Source organism: Astatotilapia calliptera, chromosome 9 (assembly GCF_900246225.1).
Source record: "Astatotilapia calliptera chromosome 9, fAstCal1.2, whole genome shotgun sequence".
In the NCBI taxonomy this organism is placed as follows: Eukaryota; Metazoa; Chordata; class Actinopteri; order Cichliformes; family Cichlidae; genus Astatotilapia; species Astatotilapia calliptera.
This window is the reverse complement of record NC_039310.1, coordinates 30,153,494-30,174,022: the sequence shown is the minus strand read 5'-3', so window position 1 is coordinate 30,174,022 and position 20,529 is coordinate 30,153,494. Positions and strand designations below refer to the sequence as shown.

General features: G+C 43.5%; 2 protein-coding genes across 2 annotated transcripts in view; one reads left to right on the top strand and one right to left on the bottom strand.

The window, feature by feature from the left end:
* Window positions 1-6,426, top strand: part of LOC113029526 (protein NLRC3-like) — a 41,301-nt gene extending 34,875 nt beyond the window's left edge. Inside the window, exons 3-4 of the mRNA XM_026180413.1 lie at window positions 4,391-6,161; window positions 6,241-6,426. Of these exons, the coding sequence (XP_026036198.1) occupies window positions 4,391-6,161; window positions 6,241-6,418 (1,949 nt within the window). The 3' untranslated portion in view covers window positions 6,419-6,426. The remainder of the gene's footprint in view (window positions 1-4,390; window positions 6,162-6,240) is intronic.
* A 7,676-nt stretch (window positions 6,427-14,102) lies between these two features.
* On the bottom strand, window positions 14,103-20,021 carry LOC113028829 (uncharacterized). Its single transcript, XM_026179275.1, has 4 exons — window positions 19,626-20,021; window positions 18,700-19,389; window positions 15,100-15,240; window positions 14,103-14,822 (listed from the first exon to the last, which is right to left on the bottom strand). The coding sequence occupies exons 1-4, from the start codon at window positions 19,950-19,952 to the stop codon at window positions 14,103-14,105; spliced, it is 1,878 nt and encodes a 625-aa protein (XP_026035060.1). The 5' UTR covers window positions 19,953-20,021.
* Window positions 20,022-20,529: the final 508 nt, after the last annotated feature.

The window sequence follows — 20,529 nt, the reverse complement described above, 5'->3', positions numbered from 1 at the left end:
GAACACAGTTTTCCTTTGCCCTGTCTGTTTCGGTCACGTACCCAGACTCTCTCCCCAGGCAACAATGGAAGGGTACAGCCCCTTTTCTCATACTGGCTTTTGTGTTGGGAGGCTGCACTACACATCTTCTGCCCAGCCAATCGATAAGCTAGGGAGAGTTTCTGATGATGGGAACACACCCACTCACTCAAACCCTGCCTCGCCTGTTGGGGACCCACACCTAACACCACATCCACAGGCAGATGCAAATGCCGACCAAACATCAAGTAGGCAGGTGCGTAACCGGTGGAACTATGGATAGTGTTATTATAAGCGTGAACAAGTTCCGGCAGATTTCCTACCCACTGGCTCTGCCTAACTGATTCTAGTGAGCGAAGCATGTTCAATAGGGTCTATTGAACATGCTTCGGTCTGATTGAAACGTTCTACACTACCATTCCCCGCAGGGTGGTAAGGTGTTGTGCGGCTTTTAGTTATACCATAGGTATCACAGAGTTGTTTCATTAATGCAGATTCAAAATTAGACCCACGGTCGGAGTGGAGTCGGCCTGGGCAACCAAACGGCTGTATCACATACTTCCATAAAGCCTTTACTGTAGTCTCTGCTGTTTGGTTTATTGTAGGGATAGCCCAAGCGAACCGCGTAAACAGATCAGTCACCACAAGTATGTTTTGATAAGTGTCAGTTGGTCGGCCTAAGGACAGAAAATCCATGCCTACAACCTCCAAAGGGTATGAGACTGAAATAGGGTGCAGTGGAGCCCTAGGTTCTACTCTCTCCTTTTGTAGACTACAGGGGACACAACCCAGATGAAACTGACGTACCTGCGCTTCCATGTTAACCCAGTAGAACCGCTGCCGTATCCGAGAGAGGGTTCGATCTACCCCCGCATGGGCAGCAGCCTCATGGATCTTCCGCCACACCTCATGGCACCTGGAACTAGGACACACAACTTGATGACGAGTCTCCTGGGTATATTCGTCCGACACTTTACGGCACAATACCCCGTCTTTAATAAAAAGTCTTTTTTGCTGCTGTAGGACAATGCCTGACGTTCTGACTTTGTGGGTGCGACCTGAGCTTCCAGAAGTTGTTTTACCACTTGAATATCCGGATCGTGAACTTGTGCTTCTGCCCAGTCACTCCCCTCTACCTCACAGGTCAATTCAATGGCTGCTGAAGTGACTCCACGCTCTGATCCAGCCCCCTCCAGGTGCTCTGCTGGGACAGTGGGGAATCGAGAAAGGGCATCAGCATTAATATTGCTCTTACCCGAACGATACTTGATCTTGTAGTCGAAAGAGGCCAGCTGGGCAACCCAACGTTGTTCTACTGCGCCCAAGCGAGCAGTCTGTAAATGGGCCACAGGGTTATTATCAGTATACACAACGAATCGTGCACCAGTCAGATAGTCTTTAAACTTCGGCAGCCACGGGGCTCCGGGATATACAGGCATCCTCATATTTGCTATTCCCCTGGCTAACCCAACTGCTCTTGGCTCCGTATCCTATGTCGACAACGCCAATTATGTAACAGAGCGGAAAGGCTGATTTATTTCCAAGGTGGTTTGTGTTTTTTTAAAAGGAAGGAAACCTTTCTCAAAACGGGCAGAGCAGTGGAGCCGCCAAGGGAAAGCACACAATTTAAACTGTAAGATTAAAAATATAATTTATTATATTTAAATAGTTAAAAATGTAAAATGAATTAAAACAACCTTGGCCAAGGGATAACACAATAAAAAAAAATCAATAAAACACAACATTAAAAGTCCAGTGGGATCCACCACGGCATAAAAGTCACAAAAAACTAAGAAATCCAGCGTAGTAGTAAAAGAGGGAAACCCAGCGGAGTCCTCGCCTTCCTCCCCGCATTCCACGTCCCGGTGCACTGAAGGAAGGGAGGGAGCGGCAGTCACTATTCCTTTCGACAGTTTTACTTTATAAAAAGGGATAAGTCAAAGACTTACCCCGGGTGGGCAGAGCTCTCAACTCCGCCCGCCGCTTCTTTAAAACTGCAATCGGCACCAGCTGTCTCACTGCTTCTGCTCTCCCGCAGTGCACAAGCTGGCTCTTGTCGCTATTGCCGTCTGACTGCCCGCTGCGCGTCCCTAGTCGCTGGTGGTGGCGCCTCCCCAGTCGCTGGTCATGTGTCTTGTCGAACGCCAACTCCAACCCTCTTATGTGTCATTGAGCACTCTGTAAATTACCTTGCCTTTCCTCTCAGGTGTGTCCAATTAGTAAAAACGGGGGAAAGGGCGGAGTCTCTCCAGGACAATTTGACGGTAACTAAAACATGCAAACTAAATAAAACACTGCACAAAATATAACCAATACATGCAATATAAAAAATAAATAAGTACACTTCACATTAAAATACAGCACAGCAAAACATCCGTCCTTCCCTGGATGACACAGGCAGGAATAGGACCCAAGGTGCAGACTCCGGAGACAGTCGTGAACTCAAAAAAGGCTTTAATTTAATACTCAAAATATAACATAACTGAAAAAACTCAAAACAAACTTAAACTGGAGGAATGACAGAACACACAGCTAGGAAAACGGTAGATCGTGACACGGACACAGAGAAACACAGGGCTTAAATACACAGAGGGAGCAATCAGGGAATGGGTAACAGGAGGGAAACACAGCTGGGGCAAATCAGGCCTAACGAGACAAGGGGAAGCAAAACCAGACACATTAACATCAGACATGGACTTTCAAAGTAAAACAGGAAACACATAACACAGACTGAACAAAGACACAGACTCGCACGCACTGCAACAGAGGGAACAGAGACGTGGGACCAGGGCAGACACAAACACTGACTGGACACGGGCATATAGCCACTAAGGACACACAGAGACGCGAACTAGACAAGGGGATACAGCTGACAGGGGAGACAGAGCAGCTAGAGAAGACAGAGACATAAACTATAAGACAGAACTCAAAGAAACCAAAGACTAGAAAGTATAAATAATATAATAAACTCAAAACCTCTGGGTCAACGACCCAGGCATCCTAACATCAGTTAATCCAAAATGCTGCAGCAAGAGTCCTGACAGGGACTAGAAAGAGAGAGCAGATTTCTCCTGTTTTGGCTTCCTGTTAAATCCAGAATTCAAAATCCTGCTCCTCACATACAAGGTCTTAAATAATCAGGCCCCATCTTATCTTAATGACCTTGTAGTACCATATCACCCTATTAGAGCACTTCGCTCTCGCTCTGCAGGCCTACTTGTTGTTCCTAGAGTATTTAAAAGTAGAATGGGAGGCAGAGCCTTCAGTTTTCAGGACCCAAAAAGATAGTTGGGGTTTCTTCTGTTGTGTTACTGTAGGTTCTTTATCTTACAATATAAAGCACATTGGGGTGACTGTTGTTGTTGTTGTTGTTGTTATTTGGAGGAATAAAAAAAAAAAATTTCATTATTGAAATTCTTTCATTTATTCTACATATTTATTCATTACTGGCTCCATAGTGTTGTTTATGTAATATGTGAAATGTTGCTAGTATTGATTTGATGCTGTATAAATAAACATAATTAAATCAAATGTGTCTCTATAAAACCTGCCCTCAGTTATAACCCAAGTGTCAGGGCTCAATGGCTCATGAAAAGGACTCAAGCACAGAACCAAAAACCAGAGGCTGAGTGACTTTTAACAGAAATGTATTTTACTAGATTTCTTGACGGAGAAAGCTGAATCACGGCTAAATTCAACAGCAAGCGAGGTATTATGAGAAGTGCAGAGCTGAGGCCAGAACATAAGCTGAGGCAGGTCAAAGGAACAACAGGGGCAGAAACGGGCGGATAGAAACGATCCAGGATCACTGGAACAAAGGAGATAATAATCAGAGTGGTCCAAGATTTAAAAACTAAGAGGTGTTACGTGGCCGCAGGTGGAGATCAGCTGGAGGAGGAGATGAATTAAATCTGGGTACAGAGTGAGATGTGGGTGCACAGGGAGGCAGGCAGGTGAGGAGGGCAGTTTGCAAGAGTGAGTTTTACCAGCAGCGGCAGGCCAGAATCCTGAGGCGTGACTTATGGCGAGAGTTGGAAGATATATCCAGGTGCCGACTAGGGAACAGGAAAAGAGGGTTACGCGAAACAAGCTGAGGAGCACAAGACAAAATGTGAGGCAGAGAACTGACTGTGGTAAGCAGACAATCTGGAGAAGGTTCATTGTGAGTGCTGCTCATAAATACTGCCGGAGTAATTGGCAACAGGTGAGGAGCAGGGAGGAGGGCTCCACCCAGGGGAGGAGAGCTGATGCTGTGGAAAGTTACTCAGACTCACCCGGATCATGACACCAAGAGTCCAGTGAACTGAACACATAACCACAGTAACCAGAATGCAGTTTTCTCATTTGTGTCATTTGCTGTATCTTCATGCAGAGATTCTCCCTGAGTGTCAGCTCAAGCTCAAGTCAAACCTGAAGCAGAAGTTCCAGTGTGTGCATGAGGGGATTTCTACAACAGGAAACCCGACCCTCCTGAATCAGATCTACACAGAGCTCTACATCACAGAGGGAGGGACTGCAGAGGTCAATGATGAACATGAGGTCAGACAGATGGAAACAGCATCCAGGAAACCAGACAGACCAGAAACAACCATCAGACAAGAAGACATCTTTAAACTCCCACCTGGAAGAGATAAACCAATCAGAACAGTGCTGACAATGGGAGTGGCTGGCATTGGGAAAACTGTCCTAACACAGAAGTTCACTCTGGACTGGGCTGAAGACAAAGCCAACCAGGACATCCAGTTCATATTTCCATTCACTTTCAGAGAGCTGAATGTGCTGAAAGAGGAAAAGTTCAGCTTGGTGGGACTTGTTCATCACTTCTTTACTGAAACCAAAGAAGCAGGAATCTGCAGCTTTGAAGACTTCCAGGTTGTGTTCATCTTTGATGGTCTGGATGAGTGTCGACTTCCTCTGGACTTCCACAAAACAACAATCCTAACTGACCCTAGAAAGTCCACCTCAGTGGATGTGCTGCTGATAAACCTCATCAGGGGGAAACTGCTTCCCTCTGCTCGCCTCTGGATAACCACACGACCTGCAGCAGCCAATCAGATCCCTCCTGACATTGTTGGCATGGTGACAGAGGTCAGAGGGTTCACTGACCCACAGAAGGAGGAGTACTTCAGGAAGAGATTCAGAGATGAGGAGCAGGCCAGCAGCATCATCTCCCACATCAAGACATCACGAAGCCTCCACATCATGTGCCACATCCCAGTCTTCTGCTGGATCACTGCTACAGTTCTGGAGTTTGTCATGAAGAACAAAGAGAGCGAAGATCTGCCTAAGACTCTCACAGAGCTCTACCTACGCCTTGTGCTATTTCACCTAAAAACGAAGGACATCAAGTATGATGGAGGAGCTGAGACAGATTCATGCAAGAAGATGATTGAGTCTCTGGGAAAACTGGCTTTTGATCAGCTGCAGAAAGGAAACCTGATCTTCTATGAATCAGACCTGACAGAGTGTGGCATCGATATCAGAGCAGCCTCAGTGTACTCAGGAGTGTTCACACAGATCTTTAAAGCTGATGAGTGCCACATGTTCACTGATGTCGTTTACTGCTTTGTCCATCTGAGCATTCAGGAGTTCTTTGCTGCTCTTCATGTCTATCTGACCTTCATCAACTCTGGAGTCAACCTGCTTAAGAAACAATCTCCTCTCTCTAAAATTTTCCAGCAAACACTTACTGTAAATGACTTCTACCAGAGTGCTGTGGACAAAGCCTTGAAGAGTCCTAATGGACACCTGGACTTGTTCCTCCGCTTCCTCCTGGGTCTTTCACTGCAGGCCAATCAGGATCTCCTATGCATGCTGACACAGACAGGAAGTAGCTCACAGACCAATGAGGAAACAGTCCAGTACATCAAGAAGAAGCTCAGTGGGAAACTGTCTGCAGAGAAAAGCATCAATCTGTTCCACTGTCTGAATGAACTGGATGATCGTTCTCTAGTGGAGGAGATCCAACAGTCCCTGAGATCAGGATGGCTCTCCACAGATGAACTGTCCCCTGCTCAGTGGTCGGCCCTGGTCTTCATCTTACTGTCATCAGATCTGGATGAGTTCGACCTGAAGAAATACTCTGGTTCAGAGAAGGCATTTTTGAAGCTGCTGCCAGTGGTCAAAGCCTCCAAGAAAGTGCTGTAAGTGAATCTATGAACAAATATGTTTAATAATGCTAGATGAAGAAAATAATATGTCTGCATTGTTATTCTTCCTCAGGCTGAGATATTGTGAACTCTCAAAAAGAAGCTTTGAAGCTTTGTCTGAAATTCTCAGCTCCCCATCCAATCATCTGAGAGAGCTGGACCTGAGCACAAACGAGCTGCAGGATTCAGAATTGGATTTGCTGTGTGTTGGACTAAAGAGTCCTGACTGTAAACTTGAAACTCTCAGGTAAGGATACAGACTTTTTGACACTTTTTGTTTATCTTGATGCGGACGTTCAAAGTCAGCACAGTTTTCCTTTTAAGTTCCTGAGTTTATATTTTTGACTGTCAGGTTGTCTGGACAGATGTTTTTATTTTATTTTATTTTTTTACTTGTCCCTGAAGTCAGAACTAAACTCACATATAGGTGACTTTCTGTTACTGGAGCAGCCTTCCTGAAGACAGCAGTGTGTTTTCATGCTTTTAACACTTAGAGCCCCAAGAGCAGCCATTTGGCTTTTCTACCTTTAAAACCCACCTACCAGCCAAATGGCTTTTAGCTAGGCTTTAGCTTCAGCCAAGTGTTTTCATGCTTTTAAAGCCAAACTCACCTTTCTGACCTGGCTTTCATTTATTATCTATTTTTATTTGTTTATTATATTTTTATTTCTACTGTTTAACTACTGCTCACATCTTTTATTCTCCTTTTTAATTGTTCATTTCTTTTTACCCAGTGTTTCTATATTGCACTTTGTATTTTTCATCTATTTTTATCATGCACTACTTTGCTCATTTATTGTTCGGTTTTAATGTTGTTAAATTCTGGTTCTTTTGGTATTCTTTACAGCCAAAAAGACACGGCTCAAAAGTGGTCTTTTTACTTTAAAAAATTATCTTTATTTTACATATCCGGTAGGGGTGCAACGATACACAAAATTCACGGTTCGGTTCGATACTTTGGTGTCACGGTTCGATATTTTTTCAATACAAAAAAATGTTCATGCTTTTTTAATTTGTCATTTATTAAAATTATAAATATATATTTTAACTCAAAAGTACAGCTTTTAAATTTAATGTTGCTGAAACAACAAAGTAATAAAAAAATAAATCTGTCTGATCAAGGAATCCCTCATCTTTGGAAAAGAGAGTTTATTACAGAGAAATGGCTCTTTCCAAAATAAAAGCTCTACTATCCGCTTCTTCTGGGCTATATTCTCAGCAGCATATTAAACATATCAGGTCCCCATAAGGAGAATCGTGTGCTAACGGCTGTCTAAATGACTCGGGTAAAGTTAGTAGCATGCGTGCTTGTTGTTTTTGTCTGCTTCCACTTGTCTTTGCACTAGGATGATGTCGGTGTAAATGTGCAGTCATATTCGTTGTGTTCCCACTAGTGCTTTCAGGTTAATCTCGTTGAAATGACGTTAACGCCACAACACGGCAAATCTCCATTAACGAGCTACCGCGGATCGCCCCGTGCATGGGGCTGGACGGCGTTAACACGTTAACGAGCTAACTACGCTAACACAGTAGTTCCCACCAATGTAATTGAGCATTGCATGGCACATCCGACATACTGTTTTACTTTTATCCATGACTCGCTTACCTTCAGGGTCATACGTCACATGAAGACCAAAATAGTTCCAAACGCCAGATCTGAATGAGGGTGGGGGAGGTTCAATTTGTCATGTTGCAACGAGCTTAACTGCTGTCTTGCTAGCTTGCGCTGCGCTCAATGGATCTGCGCTCGACAGTGCAGCCTAGACGGAGTAGTCGAGCGCAGATCCACTGAGCGCTCAACACAGACAGCATCGTCAGAAGAAAAGTTGATAAAATAAATTAAAAATTTTGTATTGTTCGATACATATGTGTACCAAACCGAAAGCACTGTATCGAACGGTTCAATATCAATACAAGAATTGTTGCACCCCTAATATCCGGATATGGAGACCTGAACACACAACACACAACCCCAGGTCTGAAGCACAAAACAGGAAGCCTAGTCATTTATATAGACGTCACACACACACTTTAAGTTTCGATCAAACACTCTGCTTAGTTTCACTTTTCGCCTGCAAAAGCATGTAATTTCTTTTCAGTCCTGTCGGCACAGAGTGTACTCAGAGTTGGGCCTTTCTTATAAAGCAATATAATCAGCATATAAGCATTTAAGATTATACATTTAAACCTCAACAATGTTCTTACCTGGTCTCTGGTTTGTTTGTTTGTTTGTTTGTTTGTTTGTTCTGCTCAGTTCTGTTTTTCTGAGGTTTTTTAAGTTATTAAATTTGTAACTGTAGTGATTTGTGTGTGTGACAGAGAGGCACTGCTAGGGATTTTTGACACAAGTTGTTCTTGTAAAATCAGTCTGTGAAGGTTCTCAGACATCCAGGTCACCGTAGTCTAAGGAGCTTGGAAAGAAAAGCGTCTGGACTTCTTTAAGTTTCCTTGAAGATGTTTCACCTCTTATGAGAGAAGCCTCTTCAGTTCTAAGGGTCAAATGGTGGAGTGGGGCAATCAGTGAAAGGGTAATGGTGGTGGCTCACGGTTTGTATGTTTGGGGGTTCAGAGGGAAAAGATGAATGCAGGTCTGGAGTTGGTGTGTGAGAGCAGGGAGTGAATTCAGCATCCTGACAGCCTGGATGAAACTGTCTCTCAGTCTCCTGGTTCTGGCCCGGAGGCTCTTCAGTCTCCTTCCTGAGGGCAGCAGGTCCTGACAAGCATGTTGTCAGGACCTGGGGCTTTGCGTGTGTTGATCCTGGCAAGGGATCTCCACACACTGTCTGGGGATAGTCTGGGGACTCCACCCGATCGTTGGAGGGGTGGAGTCTTGTGTGCTGGGGTGGCGTTCTGTGCCTCAAAGCGAGAGAAAATTTCACTTAGCTCTTACGGTAATGTGGTGGACCCGACAGCGGTCTGAGGAGTGGGCTTGTAGTCTGTGATGGTCTGTATCCCTTGCCACAGCCTCTGAGTGTCTCTGCTGTCACTGAAGCTTTGCAAAATCCTCCTGGAGCACTGCATTTCCACCTCTCTCATGCACGTGACAGGTTTGCCCTTGCTGTTGTCAGGCTCACCTCATCCCCAGCTTTCAAGGCTGCATTTCTCACCCTCAGGAGCCTGTAGACCTCACCTGTGAGCCATGGTTTCTGATTGGCCCGGACAGTGGTCTCTATGACCTCATCGATGCCTTTTGAGATGTAGCCAATGACAGTTTCTGTATATTCCTGCAGGTCTGTGGTGTTGTCATGTGCGGCGGCCTGTTTAAGGATCTCCCAGTCTGTGGTGGAAAAGCAGTATTGCAGGTCCTTCTGGCCACACACGTACCTGCTTACGAACTGGTTTAGTGACTTTGACCAGGGGCCTGTATGCTGGCATTAGCATAACAGTGATGTGATCAGAGGCACCAAAGTGGGTGGGTGGGGGGCTTTGTAATCTCCTCTGTGGGTGGTGAAAACATTGTCCAAAATGTCGTTTCCTTCTGTTGGAAATTCAATGTGTCTATGCAGTAGTAAACATAGGGGGTGTCCAAATTCATGGGCTGCATCCTCCTGAGGACGCAATTATAGACCGATTACGTCACAGCGACGTGATGAAGGCTGTCCAAATTTGTAGACTCCTCCGAATGCAGCCGAAAAATGCGTCCTCCTTTTCCCCGAATTTGAAGGATGCGTCGGGTGTGTCCTTTGTGGCCCACCATATCCCAGAATTCATAGCGTGGCCCAGCCAGTTCCAGTTTCCAACAATGGCGGCCACTACTAAGTTTTTAATATTACTCTTATTATTCTTTCTGGGTCACAAAATAAACTTTTAACATATTTTCAGGCGAGAATGTAGCTGTGTAAACTTCAAATATCTGCTCGGTTTAAGATATCGCATATTTGCAAAAGTGCTCCGACGTTTTCAGTGACGTCTGTTACCCACCAGCTCGACAGCTCGCTGGGAGCTCGAGGGTCACTAGAGCCTCAGAGAACAGCAAATTCCTGGCACATCATGTTCAGATCACCGCGGAGTTTCGCTACTCAGGTTAAACGTAACATATAAGTGACTTAGACAACCTAAACATTTTATTGTTTGGCTTTTTCCAGTGTTTTATTTGTTCCTGAGTAAATCGGTTTGGCTGAGATTAAAGTTATTAGATTAGATTAGACAAAATAAACCTTTACAGTGGCTTGCAAAAGTATTCGGCCACTGTTAAGGGTTCAAATATTGAGGAGGGATAGGGCTTTGGAGCGTGATGTCACGGGGGTGGGCGTGGAAAGGATTTTAGCCCGATTCGCCATTTTGGGGGTCTAAGCTAGGAGCGATAGCATAGCCATGGTTCGTACTTGCTGTGTGCTCGGCTGCAATGTTCGATCTTACGACCGGCACGGGAATAAGGTTGGATTGTCTTTTTATGCTTTCCCAACCTGGAAGCAACATGAAGGAGCTCATGTATCGGATGTTACCAAACGAAGGCGTCCAGCCTGGATAGCAGCCGTGAGACGAGCTGATATCAAGTTCTGTTACGTCTCCAGATATCAGCGGGTGTGCTCACGACATTTTCATTCCGGTAAGTTCTAAATATGTTCACATCACACTTTATAGCTGAATAATATTACCGTTGGTGGTCTCGGAAGTTATAGAAATAGCGATCAAACATCGAATGGAGTGACTTTGCAGACATATGTGCTATGTAACGATTCGCTAATTGTTTCGCACAACTGTAGGGAAGCCTGCCTATGAAATGGATCAAACAAATCCAGACTGGATACCAACGCTACACATGGGGCACTCCGAAACCCGAACATCACATTCAGACCGTCACAGGAGGCGAACACAACGTCAACAAAATAAAGTACTATTTGGAGGTAAACGACAACCGCACCCCCAGCCACAGTCTCTTATTTTAAAAGTTGATCTTAGTCAATTAACACAAACATTTTTGAGTATTCATACGGCCTTAATGTATAAACCATTTAAAACTTCTCTTGTGTATTTGCACTCTTTTTATTGGACAGGCTTTGACAATGGAGCAGCAGAGTGTGAAGGTGAAGCCTCAGCAGAAGTTACCACAGAAGAGCAGCCAGAGATGGACACCACAGAAGAGCAACACCATAACAACCTTGTTATTTTGGCTGAGGGACAAATTTGTGCTGGACAAGTAGAAGCAGAGGTAACGGGTGCAGATGCAGAAAACATTGATATCAGAGAGAAACAGACAGAAGATCAACAACTGACAAATGATTGTGTGCGCTGTGTACAGAGCAGAGCAGAAATAAACCGGCTGCTGGAGGAGAACAGAAAGCTTAAATCAAAGTTGGACAAGACAGAGCTGAATGAAAACTTTTTAAAGGGTGACACGGAAAAAGTGAAATATTACACCGGTTTTACTTGTTTTGCTATTTTTATGTCCGTGCTCGAGAATGTAAAAGCTTTCCTACCAGCATCAAAGAAACTGTCGCATTTCCAAATGCTTTTACTCACACTTATGCGACTTAGACTTGATCTTCCTGTCCAGCATCTTAGTTATCTATTCAAAGTCTCCCACAAAACTCTTTCTTCTGTCTTTTCTGATACAATTGACGTGTTGTATGCCCGCTTTGGAATACTTGTACACTGGCCAGAGAGGCACTGTTTGCAAGCAACAATGCCACCACAATTTACGGACACTTTTGGAAATCGTGTAGCCATCATTGTAGACTGTTTTGAAATTCGTACAGAACGACCATCTAATTTAAAGGCTCGTGCTCAAACGTACTCACACTACAAGGGTACACACACCATGAAATATCTGATCGGGATTACTCCACAAGGTGCAATTTCATTCATTTCTAAGGGGTGGGGGGGCCGTGCATCAGATAAACACATCACAGAGCAATGTGGCATACTTAACAAGCTGTTACCAGGGGATGTAGTTTTGGCTGACAGAGGCTTTGACATCAGAGATGCGGTGGGAATGATGTGTGCGGAGGTAAAGATCCCAGCATTTACAAGGGGCTTCTGTCAACTAGATGCCAAGGACATAGAAAATACACGAGCCATTGCACACCTAAGAATCCATGTTGAACGAGTAATTGGCAGTTTGCGCAACAAATTCAAAATGCTACATACTACCATGCCCATCCGTTCTCTTCTTCCATGTGAGGGTGAAGACGTTACCTTCCTTGATAAAATTGTGAGGGTGTGTTGTGTTTTGGTTAACATGTGCCCCAGTGTGGTAGTGAAACCAGGCACACATGAGACTTGTACTTGTTAATTAATAATTGTTTAAACCAGGAAAACCTTTTTAATTTTTTGTATGTGTGACGGTATGAACACATTGACATTGCGTTATGTAACCATTTCTGTACCTGTATACTATAAGCGAAAGTTTATCATCACTTTGAACTCTTTGTTTCACTAAAATTACGTTATAATAAAAGCAAGATAACAAATAACTGCTTTGCACTCTTTATTTCACACTTTGACAATTGGTACATGGTAAGTGCTGCACGTTTGAAATCAAGTTATACATATTTCAATGCACTTCTGACAAAAAACTAGACACCAGAAGAAAAAACGTTGTGACCATTCGGGGCTGCATTTCGCTTAGAGAAATGTTTTCCTACCGCGTACTCTTGTGCAAGAGGCACAGGGTGTGTGTGTGGAGCACGCAGCTCAGCAAGGTCCCCGTCCTCGGCCGCCTAAGCTTAAATACCGATGTGACAGCTGAATGCTGTCACATCGGTATTTAAATGGACATTTAATTTCTAGGCACCCCTTCCCACAGCATTCACACGTGGTTAGTCCATCAGGAGATGCTCCTACTTCAGGAAAAGCCATGTTAACAAGAAAACCACACATACGGACCTGTAGGTTTTTGTGACATGCTGACATTGTCTGGGTGTAGGCATGTCGAGCATCCTGTTCATGCTCCAGTCCCCAAGTTGTTTGCACATTACAGACAGAGTTAACAGGGTAGCAAACACGATTAACCACAGTAATGGCGGGTTTTTCTACAGTGGTGGCAAACACAGCTGTCAGAGATTTACAGTTAACAAACAGTCAGGTGAATAAACAACAATGAGACACTTGAGATAGTTAACGTGCTGCACGGGTGAAAAGCTCAGAGAGCAATCACCCCGAACTGCAGTATTCGTTTATTTTTATAGGTTACATTGTCAATATGCAAATATAATCACATTTCCTGTCATGTAGGTCCTGATGTCTGTCTGCATGCAAGCTGTGTGTGTGTGTGTGTCACAGAGTATGTGTGTTGCAAGTCAATTCCTAAGAATAATATAATGCAAATCAACTTCTGCGGATATGTATTTCTGTGCTGGTCTCTTGTCAGTGTCACAGGGTCAGCTTCCTGTTTCAAAAGAAAACTGTGTCTGGTGAAATATGTATAACATAACTTTTGAAGCATAAGCAAATAAAACAATAAAAACTCCCTGACATTCCCTCCTGTTGTTACCGTATTTCACCACTTCAATCATACTTTATTATCAGCCAACAATCACTTGCTTTCAACACTTTCAATTGTAGCATCATTCAGTATGTGTGAGTGTGTGTGTTCCTATACTAAATCTTCTTGTGGCAGTCCAACATAGGTGATCACTGTGGCCTGTACCATTTTGTCAATCATTGATCTGATACAGGGTAGAATGCATGTAGAGAACATGCAAAGCAATAAAAGAAGAACTCCTATCAAGACAAGTCCTTTGATCACGAGGGTCGTCCAGCCGCCGCTCAGTAGCCAGGTCAGCCAGTCCTCTGTGTTCATGACATAGTCTTGTTGCTGTGCATTACTCAGTTGTCGTAACTTCTCCAGGGCGGTGGTCATGGTCAAGGAATGCACGTTATCTGGAATAGCAAGTGGTGTTGAATAAGACACAGAGGCCCCCTCTCTCAGCGAGAATCATGTCCAGGGCGACCCTGTGTTGCATGACCACTAGTCTGATCGCGTCGATATCCTCATTCTGAGCCTTGTTTTATCCATGTTGAGCTGTTCAGGAAAAGTCCAAATCTGTAGTCAAGAGTCTCGATTCTTAGCATGTTTTTTCCATTCCCGATCCATGGGAAAAGTGAGTGCAGGACTTTCTGTCCGGTGGTCCACAACTTGAACTCCGCTGGCACATCACTGCCCCAGATTGGATCATGAGGTTGCACGTCATCAGTGCTCCTCTTGCGTCTTGGTGGGTCCTGATGGAATATTCTGAATGTGTGGTCTGACACTAAAATTGGGGCGCAGAGTCCGGTGCTGTTGGGTGGGATGGTGAAGTATGTCTTTGAGCCACATACCCAAGCTGTACCCTGCACCCAATATGTGCCATTCAGGAAGCTTATCCGTGCCTTTCTGTCCTGCGGCATCCGGAAAGTCTGGGAGCAGTTCTGGTTCATCCCCAGCTTTCTGTTGCCGTATGCGAAGGTGAAACACATTGGATGTTGTATTCCTGGTTCCCTCCTGACGTTGAAAGATTTTCCCTTGTCATTGGTCGCATTCAGGTGTACCCAGTATTGGTCATCACAGCTGTAGTCCAAGTCTGAGATCTCTGGTGTACAGAAGAGTAGCTCATTAGGTTTATAGTTGATCAGTGTTCCATTACACCGTCGCAGGTCGATTTTTGTGACTTGTCTTTTTAACTCAAGCTTGAAGGCGAAGATGTCTTCGGGGGGAACATGTTCCGCTGGTGGCTTTGTAGAATATACATAGGGCTTCGAAAAGGCTGGGTGATTTTCCATACAGGGTGGCTTGCATTAATGTTGTTGGGAGGTGAGAACAGACGTAGCAGCCAGTGTGGTTGCCTTCTGTATGTACTCGGTTGTAGACGTACCGGTTCCAGGCATTGTTCAGTCAGGGGTGGTTATGCTCTTTATCCATATCCTTTAGGTGTAAGTTGTCATACGACCATTTCTTCTGCAGGTGGTGCTGTGGGTCCTCGTCTCTCCAGGTGAGTATCAGTAGGCTCACTAGGAGCGCAATGCCAGCCACTATGAGGACAAGGTTCTTCATGATGACCAGGCACACCCGGGCTCCAGGTGAGTAGACCACTGGCGAGAAGACAAAAGGGCGGGATATACCCAAACAGCCCTTTCCTCCACCAGGGAACACCTAGGAGTTGGGGGAACCGGCGTCTATGCTTGTGTTGTCACTCACTTTTTTGCAGTGGCTTCGGTGGATCCAATCACCTGGTTGCAACCTGCAAAACACTGGAGAGAATCTCTTTATTCTCAAATAATTTAGTCATCCACTCTGCTAGGGTGGTTTCTCTTATAGACTTATTAATAGGCTCACTAGTGAGAGGCAGCGGAAATTGCCTCCCATGAACGATTTCAAAGGGTGTGAGCTTTTGCGAAACCCTGGGTTAGTCGCATCCACATCTTCACCAGGCCCAAACACTCAGGCCTTTGTCTGATTTTATCAGAGTAGGAATAAAATGGTTGCATAAACATTTTGCTACTGACATTGCATCTGCTCTTTTTACTGGATAGATTTCTGGCCATTTTGAGAACACATCCACAATTACTAGAGCGTATTTTGATGTTTGACATTCGTTCAGTTCAATAAAATCCATGTGGATTGTGTGAAATGGGTGCGGTGGTGTTGGGGAAAAGCCTCTTTTAGACCTGAGGTTTCCCTGTGCAATATGTTTCTGGCAAATCATGCATGTTCTGATAAACTCTTGTGCTGAAGCTTCAAAATTTTGAGTATAGAAGTGTTTGGGGAGGATACTCATCATTCCACCCCTTGACAAATGCTTTAAGCTATTTGTCACTAATGCTGCTGTCTTGTGTAGCAATTTTGTAGCCGTGCTCCACACTTTAGCCATTTCTTTCGCTCCGCTATAGGAGCGGCTTCCTATTCATCTCTAAGTACATCAAGTGGTATTAGCTGTGAAGTTTCAGACATTAAAGTTCATATTGGGTGCTGTGCGGCCTTCTTTGCGGTTTGGCCTGCGAAGTTATTGCCTTTAGTAATTTCTGAATGATCTTTTTTGGTGTGTAACGCATATTGACTGTCAGTGTGACTATATATATATCTTGACCTTTGCGCAGCATGCACGTATGATAGCCGCTAGTTCTGCACTCTGTGCTGAAAAAGAGGAAGCTAAAGGTTTCGCTTCTAAAACAGTAGGCTGCAGTGTACTAAAAATGTCTGGTTGGGGTTTCATTTTTTTTCAGTTAGCTTCAGCATACAGCTGTGTTCGGCACCATCTACTTCCGCAGGAAGGAGAGTGCTTGTCACAGTCAGGCAAAGCTAAAACTGTGCTTGTTTGCAGGGCAAGTTTCAAGTCAATAAATGCTTTATCTGCCTCTGGTGTCCATTTTATGTCATCTTTCAGAACTAAGTGTTTGCCATAGATCAAGTTTTGCAAAGGTTGGGCCAGCAGTGCATATTCAGGTATCCAACATCTGCAAAAGTTGCAAAGACCTAAATAACTCATCATTTGTTGTTTGGCGACAGGCTTAGAAGCGTATTGTACAGCTACTTTTCTGCTGTCTAAACGCTGTCTGCCTTGTCCTGTCAGTCTGTGGCCAAGGTACGTGACCTCTTTGCTCTAAGGTCATGTACTAGCCGATATTTCCCCGTGTTTGCTTTTTTTTTTTTTACTGGGAAAATCGGAGTATTACATGTTGCTTCAGTTGTTTTTATTAAAAGGCCTATTGTTAAAATACTGCACGCTTTTTCTTCTCTATAGATGCAACATTACATTTTCACTTAAGGCATGTTTAAATAATTTCTTGTTTCTTAAAGAATTGGCACATTTCACTCATCTTACATTTTTCAACTTTGAAGTTAAAGTTTTCTTATTTCATCTCTCTCTCTCTCTCTCTCTCTCTGGTCAGAAATACCAACTCATGTTATGTGTATAAGTGTAAGCAGGTCTTCATTTCTTTTCCTATGCATGTTAATGTTCAGTGAGTGTAAGCTGCTTCCTTCATTGCCTCTGTATGTTATTATCAGGTTTAATTCATGCATCATTTCACTGATTTCTTAATTCAAAACCATCCCACTTCTGATTCTTTCCAAAAATAATTTCACATGTAACAATTTGTGTATGTGTGTTTCCTATTCATTGATAGACTGCTCCCTGTGCTGTCCTCTGTGCAGCTTCTGCTCTAAAAACAAATAAATAAAAATGTTTAACTCGCTCATTAGCTTAGTAGTGTCCACATATTTAAATCAGCTTCTCAATCTTGTAGCTTTAGTTATTATCTACAGGGTTTGGCTTATTAATTATCATTATAAATGTGCTCTACATCTCAGTAATATTTATCTAGGATAAATGACAGGTTGTCAAGCAGGTTAAGTGCCTCTATGCACCTAATTGGTTTAGATATTTCCTTTATTTTCTTCATCTCATATGCCATTATACTGAGTTTGAGCAAGCCTTAAGCTTGATGCAGACTACATCATAACAATTGTCCATCTCACATCATAGTGACTAGGATACTTCTTGTCATTAATATTATATTTTTATTAATATTATCATCTTTTTCTTTCAATATAATGACAACAGTATATTACAACATTTTATCAGTGTAAATCACTATACTACTACTGAGCCAATTTAATAGTTAGGATCATCTTACTCAGCAAACAGATGATTTAGAATTCATCCAATCTGTACAAATTTCCTTTTTCTCCGCCTACTTTTTAGACTGGTCTTCTGTTTGCCTCATCTCAGATCCAACCTTCATTCACATTCATTCTCTCTGTTGCATGTCGAACCAAGTAATTTATTATTATTTTTATTTTTATATTTTATTTTGTATCCATCAAGGGCTCTGGGTGGGCTGCAGTCCCACCCGTCATCCAGGCTGGAGACATTTACCTTGACACACACTTTCCTTGGCTGAACAATGACACAGCCTTAATCTACCTTATGCATCTCTCTTTTTATAGAAAAGGTTTTCATGTGAATGATTTCCTTTTATTTATTTCATACAATCTGGGCATGATCGTCATGCCAACTATATTTCATTGTTCAGTTCTGTTTGTAAGGTTCCTCTTAAAATAGTTACTGCAGAGGGACTGCAAACCATTTAGTTTCGTTTTGTAGAAGGTTTGATTACAATGTATTTTATTGAGTTAAATATACAGTCAGACCCGTGAAGCTGTCTCCGGCTCGAAGGACCAATTAAATGTCAGAGATTTACAGTTAACAAACAGTCAGGTGAATAAACAACAATGAGACACTTGAGATAGTTAACGTGCTGCACGGGTGAAAAGCTCAGAGAGCAATCACCCCGAACTGCAGTATTCGTTTATTTTTATAGGTTACATTGTCAATATGCAAATATAATCACATTTCCTGTCACGTAGGTCCTGATGTCTGTCTGCATGCAAGCTGTGTGTGTGTGTGTGTGTCACAGAGTATGTGTGTTGCAAGTCAATTTCTAAGAATAATATAATGCAAGTCAACTTCTGCGGATATGTATTTCTGTGCTGGTCTCTTGTCAGTGTCACAGGGTCAGCTTCCTGTTTTAACAGAAAACTGTGTCTGGTGAAATATGTATAACATAACTTTTGAAGCATAAGCAAATAAAACAATAAAAACTCCCTGACAACAGCGTGCATCATTGAAGCTGTGATCCTCCCAGCACGCCAAACATACCATTCTGGGCTCTTGTGTTGCAGTCTTGTGCGTACCTCAATAGCTTCTGCCTGTTCTTCAGTTACTTTAGCTGTGTTTATGTACTTTACGCAGTGCAGTTGTAGCTCGGTAAGGCCAAGGGACTGTGCACCTGTGCTGTGCAAACACGCCAGAGACAGTGGTAATGTGGATGACTGTACAGTGTGTGATGTGTAGTATTTCTCCAATCCAGACAAACACACTGCTTTATTGTGTTTTTGAAGTGTGTCTAACACTGGTGACAACTCCTCAAACGTAGCAGAGGGAATCTTTCTTTTTGAAGGACGGCTTCTTCTGCCTTTCACCACAGACGGTCCGTTTATATTTTCATCAAGAGTCTTTTTTTGTGCTGCTGAAGATGTAAAGTCAATGTTATGGCCAACCTCTGGCTGTATCTTGGTTGTGTTCCCCGGCAAAACCCAGTAAGCTGGTTCATCTGTGACTGTCTTTGTGCCACGTATCCTCACTGTTGCCTCCACTTTAAACAGAAGTGCAGCGACATGGGTGCAGGTCTCAGCAACACCGGCCATACAGGTGCAGTGTGCAGTTTCGACCTTCCCTGTGGTGCTTACAATTACCCATGGTCGTAATGCAGGTTCATTCAATCTTTGGGAGTGCAGTACCTGTAACATGCAAGGACAAGGTTGATGTAAAGACAATAAATGAAATGAGACAGGGAGGACACTGATTGGCGTTAATAATTTGCCCGATTATCAATGTGTTAATTTGCATCTACTTTACAATTATGGGCATATAATATGATAACGATATTTTAACAGTTCAATGATAAAGATTTAACATTAATTATGGTGGGGGGTGGAAAATGGCTATGTCACTCAATGCACTCCAGCTGACTTACCTTGGTATGAATGACGACGTACTCAGAGTTTGGCGGCTTGAAAATAGCCAAATCTTGCACCCAGCCATTTGTAAATTGGATGTGCGCCTCCAGTGACTTGTAATTACGAAACTGGTTCGCAGTGTAAGCACTTACTCCACAAACAAGATAGGTGAAGATATCGGGGTAGGACAGTGGCGGTAAGTCGTCTGGGTCTTTACTCCACTGCCGTATGTCGTATGGGTCCAGATTTGCGATGCACTCTATTTTTTTCAAATACCGCTGCTTCGCCTCTGGACGCAATCGATCTCTATACCGTCCGTTTTCTTTCGAGCTGCTTTTAAGCATGTTTCTTGTCGTAGTCGCCGTTCCAATACAGTGTGTTTGTTTGGATCGTAGACCCCCAAAATGGAGCTGCGCTCCCACAATGCATTGCGGCGTGACGTCAACTCCAAAGCCCTATACAGGAGGGATTCAAAATCACAACAACCCTCCTGGTCCAGGAGGGTTAGGTCAAACGATGATTTTAATGAACACACGTGTGGGGAGATGAACACTGTCACACACTCAGCATCGATCTCCGCCCAATAATACACAAGCAGTTGTTTTTATAGCATCGGGGTATTATTTATGACGCCCCCTCATGCTTCAAGCAGATACAATACATGCATAACTTTCAAAACCACAAATGTTCTGGTAACGACTTTTGACACAGTTTGAAGAGAACATTTTCTTCACCTCCAAGCCAGGTGCTTCCGGTAGCTCATCTCGCTCTTGCTTCTCCAAAACCTCAGATGCATGCTCTGCAACAAAACTGCCAATTCTGCAGACTCAAAATGCAGTTGCAAGCTTGCAAAATATGTCTGAACTCTTACCTAGAATATAAGTCTACCTAAGATGTGTGTGTATATGTCTACCGACCTCA

Excerpts from the sequence above, each read along its gene's own strand:
- LOC113028829 (XM_026179275.1), bottom strand. The coding sequence starts at position 19,952 with ATGCTTAAAAGCAGCTCGAAAGAAAACGGACGGTATAGAGATCGATTG. Across the intron at positions 19,390-19,625 it reads ACGTCGTCATTCATACCAAG|GTACTGCACTCCCAAAGATT; the intron begins GTAAGTCAGCTG and ends TGCATGTTACAG. Across the intron at positions 14,823-15,099 it reads TGGCTGGCATTGCGCTCCTA|CCACCAGCGGAACATGTTCC; the intron begins GTGAGCCTACTG and ends TATTCTACAAAG.